The sequence below is a fragment of the Acromyrmex echinatior genome, chromosome 1 (genome assembly GCF_024713525.1).
Source record: "Acromyrmex echinatior isolate Ae372 chromosome 1, ASM2471352v2, whole genome shotgun sequence".
NCBI classification, from domain to species: Eukaryota; Metazoa; Arthropoda; class Insecta; order Hymenoptera; family Formicidae; genus Acromyrmex; species Acromyrmex echinatior.
This window is the reverse complement of record NC_141852.1, coordinates 7,236,028-7,247,795: the sequence shown is the minus strand read 5'-3', so window position 1 is coordinate 7,247,795 and position 11,768 is coordinate 7,236,028. Positions and strand designations below refer to the sequence as shown.

At 31.6% G+C, this 11,768-nt stretch overlaps 2 protein-coding genes and 1 long non-coding RNA gene across 8 annotated transcripts; 1 reads left to right on the top strand and 2 right to left on the bottom strand.

Annotated features, from left to right (window-relative positions):
- Nucleotides 1-842: 842 nt before the first annotated feature.
- Nucleotides 843-4,984, bottom strand: bora (aurora kinase A activator-like protein bora). 4 transcript variants are annotated; one of them, XM_087404556.1, is made up of 6 exons: nucleotides 4,402-4,984; nucleotides 4,016-4,304; nucleotides 3,871-3,956; nucleotides 3,582-3,770; nucleotides 2,625-2,850; nucleotides 843-1,924 (listed from the first exon to the last, which is right to left on the bottom strand). In XM_087404556.1, the coding sequence occupies exons 1-6, from the start codon at nucleotides 4,657-4,659 to the stop codon at nucleotides 1,425-1,427; spliced, it is 1,548 nt and encodes a 515-aa protein (XP_087260682.1). In that variant the 5' UTR covers nucleotides 4,660-4,984; the 3' UTR covers nucleotides 843-1,424. The 4 variants fall into 4 exon arrangements, with proteins under 4 accessions (XP_087260682.1, XP_087260739.1, XP_011060653.1 ...); XM_087404613.1 differs by having other exon boundaries at nucleotides 4,103-4,304; XM_011062351.2 differs by having other exon boundaries at nucleotides 3,582-3,776; nucleotides 4,402-4,983.
- A 1,385-nt stretch (nucleotides 4,985-6,369) lies between these two features.
- On the top strand, nucleotides 6,370-11,576 carry Nct (Nicastrin). Of its 3 annotated transcripts, none has more exons than XM_011062349.2 (9): nucleotides 6,370-6,545; nucleotides 6,749-6,880; nucleotides 6,977-7,075; nucleotides 7,184-7,521; nucleotides 8,284-8,671; nucleotides 9,599-9,989; nucleotides 10,094-10,539; nucleotides 10,603-10,795; nucleotides 11,086-11,576. In XM_011062349.2, exons 2-9 carry the CDS (start codon nucleotides 6,829-6,831, stop codon nucleotides 11,102-11,104), a joined length of 1,926 nt encoding a protein of 641 aa, XP_011060651.1. In that variant the 5' UTR covers nucleotides 6,370-6,545; nucleotides 6,749-6,828; the 3' UTR covers nucleotides 11,105-11,576. The 3 variants fall into 3 exon arrangements, with proteins under 3 accessions (XP_011060651.1, XP_011060650.1, XP_011060649.1); XM_011062348.2 differs by having other exon boundaries at nucleotides 6,371-6,545; nucleotides 6,635-6,880; XM_011062347.2 differs by having other exon boundaries at nucleotides 6,371-6,880.
- Nucleotides 6,830-7,527, bottom strand: LOC147910907 (uncharacterized). The gene is made up of 3 exons (XR_015544720.1): nucleotides 7,400-7,527; nucleotides 7,169-7,317; nucleotides 6,830-7,073 (listed from the first exon to the last, which is right to left on the bottom strand). It is a non-coding gene; the product is annotated as an uncharacterized LOC147910907 (long non-coding RNA).
- Nucleotides 11,577-11,768: the final 192 nt, after the last annotated feature.

Genomic DNA, 11,768 nt, shown 5'->3' with positions numbered 1-11,768 from the left:
AATACAGTGTAGCTAATCGATAGGTTAAAAAAGCGTAGATTAAATCGATTAGTCACAGTAATGTAAAGCAATACACCAGTAAATCCTGACATTGGGCGAAATACTCTAGTCAGCCGGTTTCTTAAAGGGAATCATGGGCTCATGTGCAATGCATTAATCGTTGAGTCGGCAAGAAGAGGGGATAGACTGTTACTTCATAATTGCATTATGTAGAAGGAATAAGTATTAATATCGCCAATTTATTTTTCTTAACGCATAGTGTCGATCACTATACAATACGAATTCACAAAATTTATGATTATTCGTATATGTTATACGCGGGCTATTATTACAACCGGCTGACAAGCGAAGTCATCCTATGACAGACACCAAAAACACAACAAAGTGGAGCAAAGCAGATTACGATGTGTCATTGTAACTAACCAGGGACAATCAAAAGACATGATGTATTTGATTTGCTTCCATTACATGATATCGTGCCAAATGCAAAATCCTTTGGGTTTGGAAGATCAGAGATACGTTAATTTATATGTACACATAATATATATATGTATATATATATATATATATATATATATATATATATATATATATATATCTTTACAGATTGTATATTATAAGAATTTTGTTGGCGTAATATGTAATATTACAATTATATATATCATTATTATTATTATTATTATTATTATTATTATTATTATTACTCATTTTAGATGAATCATGCTGTAAAATGTTTGTTAAGTTTTTGATCTTGCTTATATATATCTTGAGTATATTTAATATTTTAGGCTGTAACTACAAGAAAATTTTATCTAATGAAACAAATGAAGAAAACAACAAAATTTGTTGATTATTTTATTTAACATTTCTTATTCTACATAGTAATTTGGCATATTTTAATATATATGTATTCTATAGGTACAATATGGTAATTAATTATTAGAAATATACAGCAATATGTTAATGTTGATCATACAATTTAAAAAATGATTTTATAAGTATATATATTTTTAAAAAATAATGCGTTTTTTAAGAAAAATTTTGGAATGTTATGTTTAAATATTTTGATAGAATAAAACAAACATTAAGAATATAACATAATATCGATGAAAAGATATTTATATAATAAATATATTGAGACCTATACATTAAAATTTAGAATAATACCTATGATATTAATTATTTAGATTAAATTATTTGAAAACATCAAGTCAATATGTAAAGAAGATAACATTAGCTATGTCACATTGAGATGTAATCGTCAAAGAATCATTTAATTTAATTGACTATATAAGAGACAAAACATACATTTATTATAAGAACGCATGCACATTTCACTATTTTGATAGTCATAAGTTTAATATTGTGACCTAACTGAGCATTTTTTGAGCATTTTTTCTATGAATTGATTTTTATAACTACTTTTAAGTTCCATTTTCTTTTTCTTTATTATATTTGGAAGGTGTAGAACTAAATACATTCGTCATGTTTTCTTTCCAAGATAACTGAGCAATATCCCTGGATGTCACTATTCTTTCATTCCAAACAGGTTTTTGGCTCATGGAAGTATTGTAACTATCTATTGTGTGCATTATGCTATTCATACTATAAGTTTGGTAACCAGTGTCTTGAATAGAGTTTGAGATACTTTGATGCTCGAAAGCACCGGACATTATGTTACTCTGTTTATGACTTTTGTGCGAAAAACTTGTAACTTCCGGCGCAATTTTTAAACTAGTCTCATTATTATATTCTTTATCATTAAGTACGATATCGTTAGAGTGCACAGTATTATCAGGTGAATTTATATTCTTTGCTTCCTCCATGTTAACAGAATGACATGCATTTGTTCTATCGTTATTTATAATTATCCATTTACCATTTTCTTCGGTACATTTAACGTCACTTTCGCTATCAGACATATCTAAAATACATTTTCAATATAGTATTATTACGAGCATATTTGTTTTGTCTGTAACAGACATTGATACTAAATATTTTAACAGGAAAGATGATGTAATAAATATCTCAAATTTATTCTCCATAAAGTCGTATAATTATGCTTAGACCTAATTTTTCTACAGGATATCCCAAAATTTACACATTCGGAGTACATGACACGATACTTTATGCTAAAACAAACAACTTTTTTCTTTTGCAGTAAACGCAAAAATTATTTATCAAATGTAATTTTATTATAAGAAAAAGTTATTCGTTTTACACAAAAAAATTTTTTTCTTTAACAAAATTCCGATAAGTAGTTTTTGCAGGAGAGCAGGTTGAAGTTAATAAATAAGCACAAAAATCATTTAGCGGACACAATTTTGCTAAAGGAAAAAAATTATTTGTTTTAGGATAAAGTATCATGTTCTGTACTCCAAATGCGCGAATTTTAGAGCATTCTGTATTCACTTATTTAACTAAATTTTTTAAAATTCTAACTGTGACATATGTTGCAGACAAGTGCCTGCATTGAAATTTTCCTTATAACAATGGGAAAACTATCCTTCCCATTTTATTAAAACAATAAAGATAACTTCTTTTCTAAAGTTTCAAGTAAAGATAAGAAAAATAAAGATCAACAGAATGTTAAAAAATTAAGCTAAAACAGAAAGCAAATTTACCTAACGAATGATGGCTATTAATCGAACTTGAACTTTTTCCCTCGGCTGTATCGTTTGTGTCTATATCTGTCACGAAATTTAATCGAGTGGCCAAACTAGAGCAATGTTCAATTCTTTTGTACAACTTATTGTTTTCAGTGTTATGTATTGGTGAGATATTAGGCGATAAATTTTCAGATATTACTACGGAGGAACTATTGCTTTGCCGCCTAGTTTGTAGCAGCATCTAGAATATATTATTTTATTAATTTCAGCGATACTATAATTAATCTTATTATTTACTGACAATGAGATGTAAAAGAGGATGTTAAAAAGAGGATGTTAATGATTTTGACTCCCAAAGTGGCAAATAAATATAATATGTTTTTTGTAGTTTTCCAGCTATAGGAATTGATTCTAGCCTTTAAGAAATTTTAATTTGTCACAAAATATTAAAATCAGCATATGAAGCTAGTACCATAAATTATTATTATTGTTTCACGAATATTAATTCCTGCTAGAAATGTTATCTCTAGTCGTTTATATTCTGCTTGATAAAAAAAGTAAAAAAAAATATTTAAAAACAGAGTTCACAGAGATCTTAAATCATGCATATTGCTCTCTCATTGCAATAATAATTTAGTATTTTGGCTATGCTCGATTTTGTCTAAAATCCATTTTTCTTAAATGTTCAATATTTATCAGAAATTCTATTTTACTTCAATTTTATATTTTTCTTAACACACTCATAATAATAACTTCTTATATATTTAATAACTTCGTATATTAATTTTAGTACTTTTCCAACAAATTAAAATTGTTTGAAGATCAAAATTACATTTCACAGTTTAAATAAAAAAAATTCCCTTTTACTTACCATTATGGTACTCTTATAAAATTAATACTTTTTTAACATCCCTCTTACTATTTTCATATACAAAAATTATCTAAACATATTTTATATAATTCACCACATACCTTCAGTGGAGTACCGTGAACAAACATACCACTTTGAGGAGGGCTGTATACTAACACCATGGATTCACTTGTTTTTACCGGTGATAATGACGTAAAACTGTCGTTATTATCAGTACTCTCGTCTTGACAAGCAAATAATTTTCTTCTCAGTGAATTGTTACTCGAATTTGCATCGTCACAGTCTACATTCTGTTCCTTTGAAAGACATAAGAATATTTTTATCAGATTTTTCTTATCAGAAGGATAATTAATGTCAAGCTGTTTTCATCGATAGCCACTTTACACCAACCTGAGTAAAAGTGAAGAAGGGCTTCAAACTTTCTTCCACATCTTGTGGCAGCTCCAGAGGTAGAGACAATATTGTCTGACTCCATGCTAAAAACAACGATGAGATAAAAAATGATTTTGAAATATCAAGCTCGAATTTGTCTTACCATCTTTCGTAGATTTTGAAACTTCCTGGATAGAGTTGAAATGTTTCGAGGACCTATTGGGAGTGTCAAAGGAAAATGGTTTGTTACCTTTCTGCTTGATGTCCCAAGGGCTAGGAATTATCTGATTCTGTTTAAAAAACCGATCTATAGCTGCCTGGGCTCTTGTCTCCAATTCTGGCTCTGGAGAATACATTTGCATGGGAAATTCTTCTATTTTTACTGGTTTCATGTGAGCCAATTCGTCTATGTTCCACGTAAACTCTGGTGACTGTTGCATAGGACTGGAGACCTAAATATTACAGTAATTTTAGCAATTAGCACTTGCCTCTCAGTAGAAATATTTTTGTCGATCGAAGTATTCTTTAAGGAGCTTCAAGCAAAATGACCTTGGCGAATAGATTCGGGCTGATTGCGGACAGGTGTAGTCGATTAATCAAATCAGGTTCGAATGGATTCTTAGTAATGAACTTCCTTAACTTGGACGGGGGTGTAATATGATTCGGCAGAACAGCGAATGGTAGCCGTTGCGTATTATTTTGATACGTTAGACGCTTCAAGTAAGCGTTGTTTCGCTTCATCGGAGTTCCATACCTCCAGGAACTACACGCTAAAGGACTCTTGCCTTTGCACTCCTCGCTCGACATGCTCCGTTCCGCTTGTTCTATTACAAAACAAATAATTCGCACAAGAGACACGGATCCACTCTGCGTTCTCGCCAATTCGAAATTGAAATTCTGTTCGATTCTTCACAAAATTCTTTATTTAACGACTTCAGATGCAAAACTTCGGCCTGCCGATTTCGATCTGTGCAATTATTTTACGAAAATATACTTGCAAATTACAAATCAAAGCCCTTCGATATCTGATATTTATGGATTGGAATTCTCCAACTTTTGAACAATCAGATTCATTTCAAATTATTTACACCATCGACGAGATACTATTAAAGACCATCAACCTTTTGACATATTTGGAGTGCGTTCCAAAACTCAACTATCAATTCCGCGTATCTTTTATCCTTTAAGGTGCATTTTCAAAGGCTCCGCACAATAAAAGGAACAGAGAACAGAGAACAAAGAATAAGAATTTCGATCTATCAAAAATTATGTATTCCAATACATGATTTCTGATAGGTTGAAATTCTTATTCTTTGAAATTCTTATTCTTTCTCTATTCCTTGTTCCTTTTATTGTGCGGAACCCCTAAAAGAAACAGGGAACAGAAAACAGAGAATAAGAATTTCAACCTATCAGAAATCATGTATTGTGGAATACACAGTTTCTGATAGGTTGAAATTCTTATTCTCTGTTCTCTGTTCCCTGTTCCTTTTATTGTGCAGAGTCCCTCACGAGCTGCTCAAATTGATCATTTCAACGATAAAGAAGATCACGTGACGACATTTGTCGCAAAACTATTAGAGCGACAATTTTATACAAGAATAAGAAGCATTAAATTTGACATTTGAGCTACAGATTCGATATATTATTCGTATTTTTCATGTATCATTTGCGATATTAGTAGTAGCTGAATCAAACAGTTATTAGATTATTCTGAATGCATAGACTCCTCTATCTAGATCAGCAATAAAAAAAAATAAATTAGGTTATGTATATCGTAGTGGTCAACACGGTCGATACAGTATGTCAGCACTGTCAATAGTGTTTGAGCGTTTGACGTTTGTAGTTGAAACTGTTCAAACTACAAAATTTCAGTCGCTGAATAACTAGCGACAAATCTGTCATTCCAATTGCTTATTTTAGCAGCACGTGAAAATGTACACTAGGCGTCATTGATTCAGTTTCCACCGAGGGTTTAATCCGAATCAATATGTAAGAACCAACCAATTACAATCGAGCATTCCCCTGTTGTTCGACTGTAATTGGTTGGTTCTTACATTCCTCCGAAATTAGTTTCCTCCAATCGTACATTTCATATTTGGATATTCATTCATCATAACTATTAGGTTCGCTAATGGCGAACCTAATAGTCATGATAAATGAATATCCAGATATAAAGTTTACGATCGGAGGAAACTAATTTCAAACGGGAAGGCATCAATGGCCTAGTTTCCATCAAGAGTTTAATCCGAATCAGAATATAAGAACCAACCAACTACAGTCGAACATTCCCCTGTTGTTCGATTGTAATAGGGGAATATTCGGCTGTAGTTGATTGGTTCTTACATTCTGATCCGAATTAAACCCTCGATGGAAACTAAGCCAAAGGCTGCATTGAGCAGAACACAACAGTTTTGCAATCGTTTTATTGTATAATTCTCTGCTGAGATTGGAACATTCCTCTGAAAGCATAACCCAATCAGCGCGAAGAAAACTTCCAACAGTTGTAAAATAAACATTCTGCTGAACGCAGCCATCGATGCCTAGTGTACCTTTGTTCAACATTCGATGAAGAACAAGGATAAGATGATTCTTGGATTAATAGAATCGAATTTTGGAATGCATCCTGTCACAGTGATGGCCACTGATGGCCACTGATGGCATGAGCTATCGACAAAGCGACAAAGCAATTTGTAAGCAATTTTATACTGCATTTGGTACATTACGTTTGTGTATATACGAGTTGTTCAAAGTTTCTCTTTTGCAATTTGAATAATTTTAGATTTTTTTGCGAACATTATATGCGAGAAAGAATCTAATAAACAATTCTAACCAAAGTGAATTCATCATGACTCATGTAATGTATCGTTATTAATTTTCATATTTCGCGTTCGAGATGTGTCGTAATAGTACCAGGTAATATCTCAAAAATTGTAGCCGATTATAAAATTGAAGTGCAAACGATAACAATAAAATATGACAGTGGAAATGTGGAAGTATATTTTGATAGTTGTTATCATAAATTCAGGTAATGATGAACTTTACATGTTCTATTCAATCTTAATATAATTTAATTTTAGTCGTAATGTCGTAATTATTATAATAATTATATATTAATTTCCAGTGATCTCCGAAAGAATAAAGGACATGATATATATGCCTTTCGATGGTGTAGCTGCATGTTTCCGAAGACACAATGGTACACATCAGTTCGGATGTTCCTGTAAGAATCAAAACCTTTTATCAATTGCTTCTTTATTAATCATCAATCTTGTCTAGCTCTCCAGGACTGATTATTTCAAGTTATTTTACTGACATTGTGATATTCCAGCTAGTAGATCGGGAAGTGTAGGCGTAGTACATTTGGTAGAGGTAGAAAATGATATTGCTTGGTTAGAAAAGAACGCTACTGCCGGTCCATATACCGTGGTCCTTTCATTTGAGATGTTCAACAGAATCACACTCCTAAGATTAAAAGATACAAACAATGTAAATGGGGTGCTGCTGACAAAAAATATCAGCCATGAACGTCCGTTACATTATTCACCTGAGGATGAGTGTCCCAATCGATACTCTGGTTATAAGAAATGTAATAACACAGAGCCATGGAATCCTTTCGGAACTGCAATACTCATGGAAGATTGGCCATTTCCCATGTTTTACACAGAGGTAGATCTGTATTTAATGAATTCGATTAAAGGCTATGCTATTATACACAAAAAATTTAAGCAATAAGACAAACAATTAGCAAATCAACATTTAGGATTTGTTATAACTTATGTTATTGCCTTATGATTTATTGACCAATTTGCTTGCTGCTTATGTTTTACTGCTCAAGTTTTTCTGTGTGCCTTAGTCTTTACTCATTACATTACATTAGTATACTGGTTTAGTACATATTAAAGACTACTTTAAATAAAGTATCTAAATGCAGTGATACAACAATCACTTTTTACAATAAAATATATGTATATTCTGTTAAGTAACATGATAATGTCATTTTATCATTTAAAATATATACTTTGACATTTAATTTTATTAATTTTATATATAATAACTTTTGATATGCACTAATCTAAGATTCGTCCTTTAGATAAACTTTTTACATACTTCATATTCTCTTTGTTTCTCTTCAATATAAAAAGAAAAAAAAAAGAAACTATAGAAAAAATTCAATTGAAAAGAATAGACGTCCGAAGTCTTTGTCGCTGCACTTTGAATTACTTAAAAATTTTCCGTCTTGCTTTCATAAATTTCTAAATATATATTTCATTTTAAATACAATAACTGTACACTAGTTCAGCCACAAAAAAATAGACCTCTAATATAATGCAACTTATGTAAGTGATTAAATTTGCTATAAGGATATATTAATACAAATTCTATTTGGAAGGCACGTTCAAACAAATACTAAAAGTGTCACGTTTTCAGAATCAGACAGCCTTGGAGGCTATAAAATCTTGTTTCTGGACACACAATGCGCACGATCTTGAAACGCAATATCAGAGGTCTCTTTGCGCGATAGAAATGAAGTCCTTCATGTATGCTGCCATTAACTCGGAATCTTGTATAAAGCGTACAGATTTAATGTTGAATTTCAATCCAACGCAGTTTTGCGATCCGCTTGGAGATAGAAACATACACTGGCCCTTGGCGCCTCTCGATGAAAGTAACAATACAGTGATAATGGTAACGGCACGATTGGATGCGTCGTCTTTATTCGATGGCGTGTCGCCCGGTGCGGGTAACGTCGTAACAGGACTGGTTACTTTACTTGCTACTGCGTACTATCTGAATTCCTTAAATGCCACCGTCGACAGTACGTATTCATCTCTTCTCAAAATTGTTACAACGCGACTAGTTGTCCATATATATATACATATATATATATATATATATATATATATATATATATATATATGTGTGTGTGTGTGTGATATAGGACTATCCATTTAAATTGAGATACTTGAATATCTTGAAAAGAAAACATTTTAGAAAAAAATGTTCCAAATAGTTGTATTATTGTCTGCAGAAGGACAAACAATAATAAAATCAAACTTGAAGAAATCGATTTTTCGAAATCACATAAAGATCACAGTGATTTTTTAAAAATAAAATTATATGATTTTTAAAAGATATATTTTTTTTAGTTATTTTTTCATATAAGAGTATTAGAGTTATTAAAAAGTTTAAGTTTACAAGATATATATTTTATAATTCATGCCAAAATCAATGTCAATTTTATGTTAGAATAAAGGATATAAACATCTCATAAATTATTCATTTTTTATACTTTTATATGCAGAATAATTTGAGAAAAATCAGATTATTAGAAAAAAATTAGACAATTCCTTTAATCATGAAAAATCATTTTATCATTATTTGTCCCTTTCAGGCGATACAACTTCGTCTGGAATATTTTTTAACTTTCTTTCAAGATATTCAAATTGTTTCAATTTAATGCCTCACTCCGTACATGTATATTTATTCGGTGAGCAGTTTAAGCGACATATGATTTCTTGTTGGATCGCTTGTGTCTAATAAATTACTGCAATTGCATCACAAAGAACATAATTTCTAATTTATTAAAATGTAAACAATTCAGTAAGAAAACATCGCCGCTAACTTTACGGAACTGAGGAGCCTTAAGCCCTTAGATCTAATTAAGATTGAAGGCATTTTCCTGTTTGGCTATTTATATGTCTGTCTAACATCACTTATTGTTATTTATTCTTATCATATCTAGAGACGAACGTTGTATTTTCTCTGCTGAATGGAGAGGCATTCGATTATATAGGATCCAGTCGTATGATATACGACTTGAAACATAACAATTTTAACGCCCTTGGTGGAATCAATTTGAAATTCGATGATATCTTGAGTGTGATCGAGTTTGGTCAGTTGGGCCTGGGAAAGATATTTCTTCACACTAACGGCGAAGACGATATAATAATCCGTCTGAATAAAACGTTGAAGGCGAAGATTAAATATGGTAGTGTCCCACCTACGTCCGTGCAAAGTTTTCTGGAAGCGAAACCTAATCTAACGACCGTCGTTATAAGCAATCACGAGAAACAGTTTAAGAATCGATATTATAATGGCATCTTGGATGATGCGGAGAGTCTCGGTTTTGATAAGTACATACACAACTTTTTTGTGTTTCGATCTTGATATATATTTCATATTTTAGTATTACTTGATTTTACATTATTGAGATTTTCTCTCGTGTATCATGTTTTAGAAACGATACTAGCACGCTTGCATCAGATTTAGCGAAAATTGCTCTTCAGGTTGCTAATGAGCTTTATTGGGAGGTGACGGGTGAGGCGCCGCAGCCTGTCGATCTGCCAGTAAGGAGATCTATGGAGAATCTTATCTCGGAAATGCTACATTGCTATTTGGAAAGCGCGAAATGTAATCTGTTCCGTGCAGCTTCGTCACCTAACACTAAATTGGTCGATCAGGTTTTGCCATTGTACGTCGGGGTGCACCGAGCGCTCAACATCGCGACGACTTTGACGGGCCAGCTTTTAGCATATCTGACCGGCGAAAAGCTCTACGAGATGAACGAATCAATGTGCTACGAAAATCGACTCGCCTGGATGAGCGGTCAAAACTTCTCGGGCTTATGTATCAATTCAACTGTTAATTACAGTACAGCCGTGAGTCCGGCATTTATTATCGAAGGTAAGTTGCTACACCATTCAATAGATATAAGCTCGACGTATCCAATTGTTTTTCCCGTTATAGAATACGATATGAAATCGGGTGTCTACTCAACTTGGACAGAGTCCATATGGCAAACGTTAAGCGTTAGAATGTTTCTCAAACCAGCAGCAGCGACGGAACGTTTCAATCTGATTCTGGGTAGCTTGGTCACCGGTTTCTCATTCGTATTAGTATGGTTTATTAATAATAGAGCTAATGTACTATTTAATTCGAGGTATGTATTTCTCTCTCTCTCTCTCTCTCTCTCTCTCTCTCTCTCTCTCTCTCTCTCTCATCTTTCTAAGGAAAACTAAAAATTATATTAAAGTAATATAATTAAAGTAATATATTAATATATATTAACATTAATTATATATACATATAAGATATATATTTAAGGTATATTATAAATATATATATAAATATATATATAAATATATATATTTATATATAAACGTAAAATTGAAGTAATATATTTTAAAATAAATTATTATACACACATACACTATATAATAATATTTTTAGGAGAACTGTTGATTGCTAGGGATACGCTGCGGACCACATATCAATGACCAGGTTAGATAATCATCAAGAAGATCGAGATGTTCCAATAACTAGCCTTTAAACCTTGTATGTGTGGTACGCCCTCGGAAGATTTTTATAGCTCGAAAACTATCTAGATATGTCATTATCATTCTTATAATTTTTATCTTTTATTTATCATCGCTTCATCCGCAGTGTTCAATTGAAAAAAATCACGGATGCATCTTTGATACTCAATGTAAACAGTAAAGTGAATCTTTCTTCTATCTTTTTTTTTTTTAATAATATCTATATTATAAATTATTTATGAAGTTACATATATGAGAAAAGACATTAGACGATTGAACGGGTAACTCGATAAAATTAACAGTTTTGTATTGTGTACGCGTGTATATAAATGAATGTATGTATATGTATGTATAAGGTATAGTCGCATTAATAAAATTTTGTAAAATAAAAATTATATAAAAGAACGCAAGCATAGCAACTTTTTTTAATAGCGATAAAAGGTTACATTAAAAAATCAAATGATAAGTCGATCGTGAAAAAGTATATCTCTTTCTGCCCCTTTTACTCTTTTGCCAAGTTATCTTTGAAGGATAACAATATATGAATTATAAGATGTCTTTTTGCTATAAATATTAAATCTCGAGTGCATATTTCCC

Bases quoted from the DNA above. Each gene is read 5' to 3' on its own strand.
- bora (XM_011062351.2), bottom strand. From the start codon at position 4,659: ATGTCGAGCGAGGAGTGCAAAGGCAAGAGTCCTTTAGCGTGTAGTTCC. The intron at 4,305-4,401 runs GTCATTTTGCTT...TGTAATATTTAG, and splicing joins GCCCGAATCTATTCGCCAAG to GTCTCCAGTCCTATGCAACA. The intron at 3,777-3,870 runs GTTGGTGTAAAG...TGTCTTTCAAAG, and splicing joins CCTTCTTCACTTTTACTCAG to GAACAGAATGTAGACTGTGA.
- Nct (XM_011062349.2), top strand. From the start codon at position 6,829: ATGACAGTGGAAATGTGGAAGTATATTTTGATAGTTGTTATCATAAAT. The intron at 7,522-8,283 runs GTAGATCTGTAT...TCACGTTTTCAG, and splicing joins TTCCCATGTTTTACACAGAG to AATCAGACAGCCTTGGAGGC. The intron at 8,672-9,598 runs GTACGTATTCAT...TATCATATCTAG, and splicing joins CTTAAATGCCACCGTCGACA to AGACGAACGTTGTATTTTCT.